Source organism: Theropithecus gelada, chromosome 11 (genome assembly GCF_003255815.1).
Source record: "Theropithecus gelada isolate Dixy chromosome 11, Tgel_1.0, whole genome shotgun sequence".
Classification (NCBI taxonomy): Eukaryota; Metazoa; Chordata; class Mammalia; order Primates; family Cercopithecidae; genus Theropithecus; species Theropithecus gelada.
Window position 1 is genome coordinate 38,474,161 of NC_037679.1, and position 13,335 is coordinate 38,487,495.

A 13,335-nucleotide genomic window follows, 5' to 3' on the forward strand; every position below is an offset into this window, starting at 1 on the left:
AATAGCTACCATTTACTGAGAGTCTACTGCATGCTGACAAAAAAAAAAAAAATCATAACATTCTTCAAAATTGGCATTATCAAATCTGTTTTACAAAATACGGAAGGAAGGGAACTGAGACCCAGGAAAGTTTAAGTAATGTGTCCAAGTTTACACAGGCAATGCCATAACTACAATTTAACCACAGGTCTAAAAGTCTACACTTTCCATTTTTTGAGATTGAGTCTCACTCTATCGCCCAGGCTAGAGTGCAGTGGTGTGATCTCAGCTCACTGCAACCCCTGCCTCCTGGGTTCAAGCGACTCTCCTGCGTCAGCCTCCCAAGAAGCTGGGATTACAGGTGCCTGCCACCATGCCCAGCTATTTTTTGTGTTTTTAGTTTAGAAATGAGGTTTCATCATGTTGGCCAGGCTGGTCTCAAACTCATGACCTCAAGTGACCCACCTGCCTCAGCCTCCCAAAGTGCTGGGATTACACGCATGAGCCACAGGACCCAGCCCACACCACCTTCTGTAAAGAGTCTCTCTTGGTCTTTTCAGGTCTGTCTGGCTCCCAAACCCATTTTCTCTCTACACTGCCATATTGCCACTAAGAGAGGGCAACGATATTGTATGTTTTGTTTATGTACTTATGCCCAGCACATTGCACTGTGACTGCAACATCCAAGGTGCTTAAATATTTTCAAGTAGATTGGTTGAACAAATTAGAATTTAACAAACATGCCTTCTAATGTTCTATCACCTTTGAGAGAGTCATCTTTGAAAGATACAGTTATTCCAGTTGCACTGTGGTATCCCAAAATATTTTTTAATTCCAATCCCTCTCTCCAAATATCTTTCTCAGTGTATAATACATTATCTGTTCTCAATAATGATTTGTCTTTGTCTTGAAAAAGTAAATTTCATTGAAATGGCCATAACTATGGAGGGTCAAATACAGGCTATTAGTTGATGATCGAATTGGGTAAAACAGTTGTAATTACTATGGGAAAGTAATGAGATGGACATTCTTATGAGGTTTATATTCTGACTCTGTCCTAAATGCTTTGAGCATTAACATCATTACCTGGCCTCTCAAATGATTTGCTATGGGGAAAATTCTCATTAGGAGATATAAATTCTGATACAAGTAGTACCAAGAAAATATAATTGTTTGAATATAAATCAATGTAAGTATTAGGTTTTCTTTTTATCCAAAGAATAAAAGGACTGAGAGTTTTCAGTTGAATTTTAAATAAAGCAGAGCAAAGTGGTTTTGGGAGCCTGGATTTCGTGTATATAGGCTGGCAGAGCAGAAAGTGAGGAGTGGGTATTGAAGTGGGAACAAATATAAAACAAAAAGAGAATGAGAACAATGATGTAGACAAGAGCAGTCTTGTTTACATCTGCTTTTTCATATTATTGAAATAATGAAGAGGGTTTTGAGTGGGAAGCAATGTGAGCAACGCAGGAGAATGCTTTGTTCTGTCTTCCATGGATTTAAACCTTTTAAAATGTAATCTTTTCTCTTGAGTTCATCACATGCTTGGGAGCAATTTTTTTATCTTGTTTGTGAATCTTCAAATGAGATGTTTTTACCTTCTGTCTTACTCCTACCTACCTTTGAGCAGGCCAAATGTTTGTGCTGTAAAATCTTTAATCCATTACAATCTGTTACTCTGCAATTAGATGAAATGTCAGTGATTGAGTTGTACTAGTTGTACTACAGAATAAGGGAGGAGAATGAGGACTCGCTGAAAAACAAGAGCTTAAATAAAGAATTCGACAGAGGAAGCATACACAGACACAAACTTACTTGCTTTAAACGTGATTAAATTATTGCCAATTATGAACAAGAACTTTTAAATACTGCAAATTAATTTTATTTATTCATTCTTTCATTGATTCATCATATATTAAGCCTCTTTTACAATCCAGGTATTGTGCTAATTTCAGGCACAAAATTAGGGGGGGGAGTGAAGTTTGCAAACTTCCAGGGCACCTGGCCCTGGGTGTTGGGCGAGCCCGGGGGTGGTCGGAGGGACTCGGGGGCAGCTGGAGAAGCCCAAACGCAGCCTGCGTGATTCCAGTTATGGCCACCCAGGTGATGGGGGAGTCTTCTGGAGAAGGGCTGTTTACCGGCAATGGCAACATTGGAATGGCCTTGCCTAACGGCATGTATGACTTGCATGATCTCTCTAAAGCTGAACTGGCCGCACCTCAGCCTGTCATGCTGGCAAATGTGGCCTTCACTGGGAAAGTAAATGGCAGCTGCTGTGATTACCCGGTCCGTGAAGAAAGACAGATGGCAAAATTGATGCCTGTTGAGGATAACAACTTTTCAGATAGTGAAGAAGGAGGGGGACTTGAAGAGTGCTGAAATAAAAGGTGAACCTCATGGGCTGAGACGTTTGGAACTCAGCGTTGCAGAACTTCAGCCTGTATTTGAGGCATCAGCTGCTCCAGAGAGTTACAGCTCAAATAAAGATCTTCCTCCTGAAACACCTGGAACAGAGGACAAAGGCAAGAACTTGAAGACCAAATCCTTTTGCTGTAAGTCATGCCACTATGGAGCAGAATCTGAAGAACGGTTTGTGCATCGCCTCAGAGTTCACAGTGCCAAGAAATGTTTTGTGGAAGAGCGGAGAGGCCGGATGCGGTGGCTCACGCCTGTAACCTGAGTGCTTTGGGAGGCCGAGGCGGGAGAATCACCTGAGGTGGGGAGTTCGAGACCAGCCTGACCTACAAAAAGAAACCCCGTCTCCACTAAAAATACAAAATTAGTCCGGTGTGGTGGCGCATGCCTGTAATCCCAGCTACTCGGGAGGCTGAAGCAGGAGAATCGCTTGAACCCGGGAGGCTGAGGTTGCGTGCAGTGAACCAAGATCACGTCATTGCACTCCAGCTTACCCAAGAGCGAAACTCCGTCAAAAAAAAAAAAAAAAAAAAGGTTCGGTGGCTCACGCCTGTAATCCCAGCACTTTGGGAGGCCGAGGTGGGTGGATCACGAGGTCAGGAGATCGAGACCATCCTGGTTAACACGGTGAAACTCCGTCTCTACTAAAAAAAAAAAAAAAAAAAAAAAAATTCAAAAAATTAGCCGGTCGTGGTGGCGGGCACCTATAGTCCCAGCTACTCGGGAGGCTGAGGCAGGAGAATGGCGCGTGAACCCTGGAGGCGGAGCTTGCAGTGAGCCGAGATCACCCCACTGTACTCCAGCCTGGGCGACAGAGCAAGACTCCGTCTCAAAAAAAAAAAAAATAAAGAAAAGAAAAAGGAAAAGAGAAAGAAGGGAAGGAGGAGCGGAGAAGCAAGCAAAAGCCAGGGAATCTGGCTCTTCCACTGCAGAAGAGGGAGATTTCTCCAAGGTCCGCATTCGCTGTGACCGCTGTGGCTACAATACCAATCGATATGATCCCTATACTGCACACCTGAAACGCCACACCAGAGCTGGGCATAATGAGCGAGTCTACAAATGCATCATCTGCACATACACAACAGTAAGCGATGTGTTTGGAAAGTGTAAGCCTGGAATTAGGAGACATAATTATTCCTCCAAGAATATCACTTGGGAGATTCCAAAGCCATAGCTATTACATGGCAAACCTAGGATAAGAGGGGTAGTATGAGTGCTGGCAGACCAGCTGCAACTTTCCTATACAGTGAAAAAGGCTGGGGAAACAAGTACAGGTCATATTTTTTTAAATCATACTTTCTCAAGGATCTCCACAAACTAGTGGGTGTCCTCGCTGTCTGTGTGATAGCCTCTTTCTACAGGTGAGGCCTCAAATGAATTGCAGCTATCCTAGTGTTCCTGTGGGGGTACTTTGTGTGAAAAAAGGGTATGTACTCCAAAACATTTTTGTAGGTTCTTTGGCGAGGCACCAAAGAGTATGAAAGAATCCAATACAGGATTTTTCTTACTGATAGTAGTTATTCATTGCAGTAAAATAAAATATGATCCCGGTAGGAAACCTTGAATTCTGACCTCCCATATTCTGTTTTGAAATAATCACTTTATGTTTCTTTTTTTTTTTTTCTTTTTTTTTTTTTTTTAATCTGATGATCTCTTTGAGGGCAGCTTCAGATTTTGGCAGTAAAACATGAAAGATTAGGAAAAGCATTAATAATCTGTGGGTGGAAAACTTGTTAAAAATCTGAGAGTAAAGTTTGAGTTAAAAGTTGTGGAAAAACTTTTAATATGGAAAAACATGGAATTGACTGGGAGGCCAAAGATTTAAAAAAGCAGAAGATTCTTCTCTTAAGACATGAGGAGTAAGTTGTGTGATAACGGTGTGTGTTTTGTGTGCATGAATGGAAATTGTAAATGTTGAATTCTAGGCTCCAACGATCACTGTCAACAGAAGATCAAGCTGCAAATATTTATGCTTTAAAACTTAAATTATAAAGCTAGTTAAATCTTTCTAACAACTAGTTTTAATGTTCATGGGTACATTTTACCTAAGTTACTGTTAACATTGTATAGAGAAAGATTCATCTTAAGCACAGATTGGCTATCAGGAATTATTTTGGGGAAGAGGTTTTTTTGTGGATTCTTTCATACTGCAAAAGAAAAACCATTTGCCTTCTGGGGAACTGAGCTAAATTCTAAGCTAGTCTTTAAGACTAGAATGCTAAAAACAAAAACACGAAGGAAATTAAAACCCCTTATTATTAAATCGATTTGTAAAAGCATTGTTACTGGAAATTGATTGGACTTGAGGCCTTCTTCCAGAAAATAAGGACTTGATTGTCAGGCCTGTATTAGGTTGTGAACCTTAATGCCATGTATTCATACTTATTAGAAATTGTTTCAGTGAAAAGCACATTAGCAGTATGAACTTCTGCTCCAGTTGGAAGTTCTTCCATTTGAAAAATGTGATATTTGCATGCAACTGTTTGCATCTTTTTGTTTTCTAGTCCCACTCGCCCACACTGGATAGAATTTAAGCTAGAATTTTCCCTTTTGATAAAAGAACAAAAAATGAACATGTTATTTGTAAATTGATGTGTAGTAACTAGTGATAAACTTGAAACACTAGAATACATGACAAGCCTGATCTTAGGTAGTTATGAAAATGAATGTCTTACCTATCTTTTGAATCTATATTCACGTTGGTTTTTAAGACTTTTTAAGTTATATTTTTTCCTTTTTCCTTCAGAGTTGCTTCTTATTTTGGGGCCACTTTTTTCTTTTATTGTGTAATTCGTAAGGGGCTGCTTTTTTTTTTTTTTTTGATAAGGCTTATAAATATGGCTGGATATTCTGCTCTAGTCTTCTAAGAAGGGCCATTTTATTTTTCAGAGTCACTTATAAAGTCATGTGTAATTAACTTTGGAGACTGTTTTGCATATGACTGCTGCTACAAATTAAAACCCAAATAGACCTCATTGCATGTCACCCTATGAATGCTTACAATGGAAGGAATACCTTGCCTGTAGTATACTGTCACTTCTGGACCGAAAAGCTGAGGAAGAAACTTAATTTTCTTTTTTGCATAAGTCAGAAAAACTTACTGCTGTTCCCAGTTTCCTGGTTGACCCCAGCAGATGAAATGAATAGATAGTGTTAATTCAGATTGAAGAAATTATCTGAATCTTGGCTTGCGTAGATTGACAATCTACATGCAATATTAACTAAATCAGATAGTTTTTACAGTTTCACATGTGTACATAGGTTCCCTCCCAGTCTCTTCCATACCTATTAGTTATTGAACTTTCTAATTCTAATTCTATTGAAACATTACAACAGTGTTTTGTTGCACCAGTTTTATAAACTTACGCAATGCAATACGGGTTATTTTTCTGAGGCAAACCAAAGGTAAATTTCTCAAGGTTCTTGCTGCCTTCTTTAGCAGCATTTGAGGGAGGATCTTTTACACATTTGTAACAGATAAAAATAAAGCAGATTGCAAATCCTTTTTTAAAATCTAAAACCATGTACCAAGTTTTTGGTCCAAGTTGTGTAGGATAAGTTAAACTTAAATTGCATTCTGTTAACCAATATGAGTGTATTTCTGTAAGCATAGTTATGTTGAAATACAGTTTTAAAAAGAAAAAAAAATCGACCCACTAAGTTCAGTCAATTAAAAATTAATGGTGAGACAGAACTACAGGGTAGATTATAACTCAGCCTATGTGGATCACCATGACTCCGCTTACTACTGATGTGTCCTTTGGCTTGTTGCTTAATCCTTTCATAAAATGAGGTTAATATTTACTCACCTCCTCAGGAGATCGAGACCATCCTGGCTAACATGGTGAAACCCCGTCTCTACTAAAAATACAAAAAAAAAAAAACTAGCCGGGCGTGGTGGTGGGCGCCTGTAGTCTCAGCTACTTGGGAGGCTGAGGCGGGAGAATGGCGTGAACCTGGGAGGCGGAGCTTGCAGTGAGCCGAGATCACGCCACTGCATTCCAGCCTGGGAGCACAGCGAGACTCCGTCTCAAAAAAAAAAAAAAAAATATTTACTCACCTCCATGAGTTGTGACACACTCTAAATGAAATAATTAATGTAAAGCACTTAGAACAATACTTGGCCCCAGATGAACTCTCAAAAAATATTAGTGGTTTTGTTATTGAAAACATTGGTCAGAGCTCTTATTTCCTTGCCAGCTGAAAAGCATTTCTCTGATGACTAGACTTATATCTTTCCTTTTTTGAGGACACTGGGACAGCCAAAGTGTTCAGAAGGCATTGTCATACATGGTTTTAATAAAAGAGTGGATATCTGTTCCTAGATCCCATGTGCGAGAGTCTGTGGGATGTAAAAAGATTTCACAAAGACGAACCCAGTTTAAGACTCAGCACATCTGTGTGGAAGATAGTGCTACCATGGTGTGACCTCAGTGATTGTGCACCAATTAACTCCTCTAAGCTCTGATACCCCACAAAGGAACTCAAAGTTTCAGGCTCTGCTAAAATAAGACAGACAATAACAAGTGTTGGCAAAGATGTGAAAAAATGGGGAATTCTTATACATTGCTACTGGAATGTAAAATGATGTAGCCACTTTTGAAACCAGTTTGACAGTTCCTCAAAATGTTAAATAAAGTTGCCATGTTACCCAACAATTCTACTAAGTTCTATCTAAGAAAAATGGAAACTCGTGTATACACACCAAAAAAAATGTGCAAGAACAGTAGTAGCATTTTTCGTAACAGCCAAAAAAGTAGAAACAACCAAAATGTTCATCAACTGATGAATGGATAAACAAAATGTGGTATATCCATATAATAGAAATTACTTAGACATAAAAAGAAATGAAGTCTTGATACATGCTATAACACCAATGAACCAAAATAGGCAAATCCATAGACAGACAGAAAGTAGATTCATGCCTAAGGGTAGGGATAGGATAGGGAATGGGGAATGGGGATGATGGGTATGGGATTTTTTGGGAGTGATGAAAATCTTCTAGAATTAGATAGCAATGACAGTTACACGATCCAGTGAATATACTAAAATCCACCAAACTATACACTTTAAATGGGTGAATTTTATGGTATGTGAATAAATACCATTTTTCTCAATAAGCTATTTCTTATCTTCTATTATCCTTATTATTTTTAAATTAAATAAGATTAAAATAAATTATCTGAGACAGGGTCTCTTTTTGTCACCCAGACTGGAGTACAGTGGCACAATCATAGCTCACTGCAGCTTCAAACTCCCAAATCCAAGCAATCCTTTCACCTCGGCCTCCTGAGTAGCTGAGACTGCAGGCTGGCACCACCATACCCAGCTAATATTTTTTGTTTGTTTGTTCATAGGGACAGGATCTTACTATGTTACCCAGTTTGGCCTCAAACTCCTGGCCTCAAGCAATCCTCCCACCTCAGCCTCATAAACTGTGACTTACCACAGCCGGTCCTAAATCTGTTTTTAAAAAAGTTTCAGGGACTGAGATACCAAACATCAAAGCGTGATGTTCCAGGCTGACTGGGGTCCCATGTGAAACAGCCCTCAGGTATGCTGGGAATGTCTTTCCTGGGGCTGTTTCAAAAGTTTTGGGATATTTGCTGAAAATATTCTAGTCTCTCTTTAAACCAGAACACTTGTCTCCAAAATCACACTCCTTATTACTATTTCTGTTGATATAACGGCAGTACTAAGGTTCCCTTTTTAGAGAAGAGGAACCCAGGCCTAGGACGTATGCTAGCCACTGAGAACTCAGGAATAAAATGCCAGTTTTTCTGATTCCACAGCCAGTTTCTACTAGTCTCCTCTCCCTTGGGATAAGAAGTTTTATGCTTAATTCTCCTGATGTAAAAACAAAGTTTTAAACATGAAAACCAATCTTTTTGCAGCTTGTTTTCATACTGTAGCTTCTCAGAGATTCCCCAAGTTGCTCTTTTCTGGACCTTTTTTCTAGCAACATCATGGCTTTTTAAATTGAGATAAAATTGGCATGCAATAAAATGCACAGATGTTAAGTGTACAGTTCAATGAGTCTTGACAACTCTATACACAGTGTAACATCACTCCGATCAAGCTACAGAATATTTCTTACCCCAGAAAGTTCCTCATACCTCTTTCCAATGTGTCTTAGCCCTGGCTCCTAGAGCTAACTTCTGTTCTGATTTTCCTTACCACAGATCAGCTTGCCTGTTCTGAACTATATACCAAGGAATCATATTATTTTGTGTCTGGCTTCTTCAGCTCAAGATGATGTTTTTGAGATTCTTCATACAGTAATATTTCACTCCTTTTTATTGCTAAGTGGTATTCAATTATGTGAATATGTCAAGATTTATCCATTTTCCAATTTGGGTTACTTCCAGTTTGAGATTGTTAGGAATAAAGCTGTTGTACTTGTACAGCTTTCTGTGAACATATGCTTTCATTTCTCCTGAACTGCTGGTTCATAGGTAGGTATATGTATCACACTTCTTTGAAGCTAAAATGACCAGGACCACAGGTAATAGTCTATATAGGAATGTATTGTGAGACCTACCGTCTCACTAGCCTCCTTGATGATGCTCAGCACCACCTTGATTCTTGACCTGGGCACTATATTTTCTATCCTGCACCATACAACTGGCACCTCATTACACACATGCTTATTCTCTAAGTGTAGGTGCATAGCCACACAATGCTGTTACAAAAAGATGGCTTGTTTAGCTGTTTCATTGTCTCAATAGATAGAATATAAGCTTCTTATAAGTGAGGAAAGCGTCTTAGCACTTTTTCACTTCATAGTGATTAGCTCTTAGGAGAAAGTATGGCATGGATCAAATGAGCATAGAACTTGGAATCCAAATCACATCAACTCTCTGAGCCTCATTTCGTCATATGCTAAATGTTATTGGAAAATGTCAAATAAATTATGTACCTATGTGTTTGAAGTTGAAAAGTTATTTTTCAAGCATAGGTCTGTCCAATGCCAAATGAATTCCTAAAATAAACAATCAGATACATCGAGTAGCTGTTCTCTTTCACTATTTTATGGTGGGGAAACAATCCATTGTTTCCAGAACCATTTAAAAAGTTTAGGAGTATTTTCACTCTCACTGCGGGGATGGTGAACATCTCAGTATCTTTATCACCACTTCCTTCTATCCTTCCCAGATTTCAAGTGTCCGAAGGCAAAGTGGAATGACCCCTAAGCTTTTTTCAAAAGCTGATGGAAGAATTCCCTGTCAGCCTACTTTACGCAAAACAACTTCTGGCACTGGCTGTCACCCTGCCAGGCTTATCTCCACTCTTCTTACTTTTTGCTCTACTTTAAATGTCTCTCAAATCATTAATCATATGCAATTATTTTCCCCCGGGGACAGGCCACAGCAAAATTGCAAACCAGAGATGGCAGAGTACTCAATGGGGCGCCTTGCTCCTGGCCTTCAGGAGCTGGCAGACTTCTGGCTTGGAAAAGAGCAGGACATTGCACAGTGGGAGAACCCAGGGCACACAAGCCCAGCTCGAGCCAAGCTATCTACTTACAACTTTAAAATGCTTATAGGGCAGTGTTGTCAGAAGTGACTGTCGGGCGAAGTGTCAGAGCCCTGGCATCAGGAAGTGGTCAACTCACGTGTTGGTAATTTACCGACAACAGCATAGGTTGAAAAGGAAAAGTGTATTAGAAAGAAAGAACACCGCAGAAGAGTGCAGTGGTGCACCTCAGTGAGAGGACTGAGCGCACTGCTGTGGATTTTTCCATAGGGGTATTCAAGGACCTTAAGGCGGGAGCTTAAGGGTAATTTGGATTACGTTAACCACATAGATCATGATAAATGATTATGTTTGTAGATATTTTGGTGTGTTAATGTCAGCAAGGGTTGTAAAATGAGTTTTGGAATGGCATTACAAAGATATTGAGCTGTGAAGAATTGCCCCAAATTTAAAACTGTTTAAAGACAAAGCTACCAGAAATGTATGGCTCCCTAAATGTACTGCAATGTGAACTGTGGCACTGGCTATTCTCCTAAATTTCCATTTCTATATACAGAGACATTTAGAAATTTTAATTACTTAGAAAGATTGAAAGAGGCCTGGAACCAGAGGCCAATTTTAGATATTAGGAAAGTCTAATTACTTCTAATTTTCCCAGATAAGGAGTTGTGCCGCCAGAGAGCCTGTTTGATAGTCACCAGGTGATCCTTACTCCCTTCTAAATTCCTCAAATAAGGAGTTTTGTCTCCGGGGCCTGTTCAATGGTCACCAGGTGATTTTCACTCTCCTCTGTGACCCGGTTCATCCTTGAATGGAACCCTGTTTCAGGCATCCCTTCTGAAAGCCTTCTACACCAATATTTCTCTTTTCATGTGGACTATAACTAGGTTACATGCAAGAATAAATTTCTGGACCCTGGATAGCACTAGAATACAGATGGGAACATTTATGAGTGAAGCGAAAGACCCCCACATACAATTCTAGAAGAGGACAAAAAGGAAAATTTGAAACTATCTCTAGTCAACCTCTTATTCTCTAAGCTGCAAATACTCTGGAATGTGGTCAGAGGTTGTGTTTTGCTACAAGTTAACCAACTGCTCTTCACTTTAAGCTGTGATTTCTACATGAATAAATCAACATTCCGACAAGGTGCTTCCCTGAATTTTCATGTTCTGCTAGTGTTTTAAAGACAGGAGAAAAAAATGTTTTTCAGAAACCAACATAGCATCAGAAATAGTCTGCTCTTAATTGTATCTCAGTGTTAAAAAACAAAAACAGAGTGAGATTAGAATATTAAAACAGGTAGAGAGTGTGGAACTTTGTTTTTATTTTAGAACATATTTTTGGATAGCCTCTCAAGTCATAAACAGGGAATATAGAAAGCAGCCTTTGAAATGCCTGCCTGAGATTAAATCAACATTAATGTTTAACTTAGAATCTGTGTTTCCTTACTCCAAACTCCCAACAATTCTGCCAACACCACAACACCACACAGTACCAAGCAGGGGCTGCAACAGCTGGCATCCATTCAATACCATTCCCAAGTCTCTTAGCTGCTCCCAAGATTTCTGGGCCACTCTTTCCATGATACGCCTATGCGTGAAAAATCCCATATAAAATTCACGTGCTTCTGTTTTCAAGTCCCTCTATTCCCCATCCTTTGCTTTATTCCATTCCACAATATTGCAAGTTCCTGGAAAAATGCAATAATGTCTTCCATCTCTTTCATCACCTTCCCTTTTGCCAAATAGAATGAGGAACATGGAGTAGAATATCCATCCCTGTAATTATACCTAAAACACTAAAGATCAATGAAGTGTGTATTTTAATGTTCTCCAAATAGCATTTAATTAGGGGTACTTGAACATATGAGAAATGTCTTTGCAAAGTAAATGTTTTGTGTGCTTAGAGTTTTCTAAGCCCCTGTGTTTCATAATGCAATATAAGCTCTTTATTAGTACCCTCTGGCTGAGATAAGATATTGAGCTGTGAAGAATTGCCCACAATTTAAAATTTTTTAAATAATAAAAAAGCTAACAATAATGCATGGTTCCCTAAAATGTACTGCGATGTGAACTGCAGCACTGACCATTCACCCAAATTTCTATCCCAAAACCCTACCTCTCATGAAAGAGAAAAAAATAGGGAGAAAAAAAGCACATGGTATATCTTACAAAACGAGTTAATTACTAAATGCTTGTCATTTGGTCCCCAAATTATCCTTTCTTCAAATCCAAATCTTTAATATTTTAAAGAATAAATTGCAGCATTTTTACCTGGAGGTTTTTACGTCATCTTTATAGGAATTATTTTGACCAATTTTACATACAACTTAGCTAAATTTGTAAAGATTTTTTGTTTTAGATCTGAATCTTGCAGCATAACTAGTCTGTATTAGATGAGGAATGGTTGTCATTTTCAGTTATGACTCTCCAAACTTCGTATTAGCTGGTGCTATGGCCCTGATTTCCTACATCAGCAGCGCCTCTCTCAGGTAATTTATCTTTTTTTTTTCTTTTTTCTTTTTTTTTTGAGACGGAGGGGCGCAATCTCAGCTCACTGCAACCTCCGCCTTCTGTGGTTCAAGCAACTCTCCTACCTCAGCCTCCCAAGTAGCTTGGACTACAGTCACATGCCACCAGGCACAACTAATTTTTGTGGTTTTAGTAGAGATGGGGTTTCACCCTGTTGGCTAGGATGGTCTCGATCTCTTGACCTCATGATCTGCCTGCCTCGGCCTCCCAAAGTGCTGGGATTACAGGTGTGAGCCACCACACCTGGCCTCTCAGGTAATTTCTGAAGACCTTGATTCTCACCTCCACTGCAAACCCCCAAACCCAACCCCTTCTACCTGCTGGCCTGTGCTCCCTCTTCAGAACTTTCCTAATTTTGTGATTCTAACTGCTGGTCAGTCCCCTTGAGAGGAAAAACAATGGACAAACTTAATTTAAATCTGAAATAACTAATTAGTTCAATGAAATCTCACAAACTGTGTTACAGAAATTATTAAGTCAAATTTGCAAATGAAGAAACTGAGACTCAGAGAGTCTAAGAAATTTATCTGGAATCATATAACTAAACGAGTAATGGCCAGAAATTTAAATCAAAAGTTTGCCATACTCCAAAGTATGTTAATTAGTATTTTAAAATTCTGTTAAAGCAGGGACTTCATGTTAAATTCCTACTATTGGAAGTTCAGGAAATGCTCAAGAAAAGTATGAGGGACCCTGGTAATGAACTTATGAAAGAAATGTATCATGTGAATATGGTGGCTTTTCCTCTTTTAACAAATGGATTGAAGGTTTTCCTGAAAAAGTGATGAGGGATAACTTTAAAAGGTGCCTATTTAAATTAGCATACAGGCAGTTTGAATTCTAGTTCTTCCTCTTCTAGTATGTTAGAGAGAAGGAAATGGTTTAGCCCAGTGACTGCTACTCCATAGACACCTGAACTGAACCTGAAGAT

At 39.1% G+C, this 13,335-nt stretch overlaps 2 protein-coding genes across 5 annotated transcripts in view; both read left to right on the forward strand.

The window, feature by feature from the left end:
- Positions 1-13,335, forward strand: part of SYT1 (synaptotagmin 1) — a 600,120-nt gene that overhangs the window by 446,362 nt on the left and 140,423 nt on the right. The window lies entirely within an intron of this gene.
- LOC112634502 (RE1-silencing transcription factor-like) lies at positions 2,026-2,547 on the forward strand. Its single transcript, XM_025402037.1, has one exon. It carries the CDS (start codon positions 2,071-2,073, stop codon positions 2,356-2,358), a length of 288 nt encoding a protein of 95 aa, XP_025257822.1. The 5' UTR covers positions 2,026-2,070; the 3' UTR covers positions 2,359-2,547.

Excerpts from the sequence above, each read along its gene's own strand:
- LOC112634502 (XM_025402037.1), top strand. The coding sequence starts at position 2,071 with ATGGCCACCCAGGTGATGGGGGAGTCTTCTGGAGAAGGGCTGTTTACC.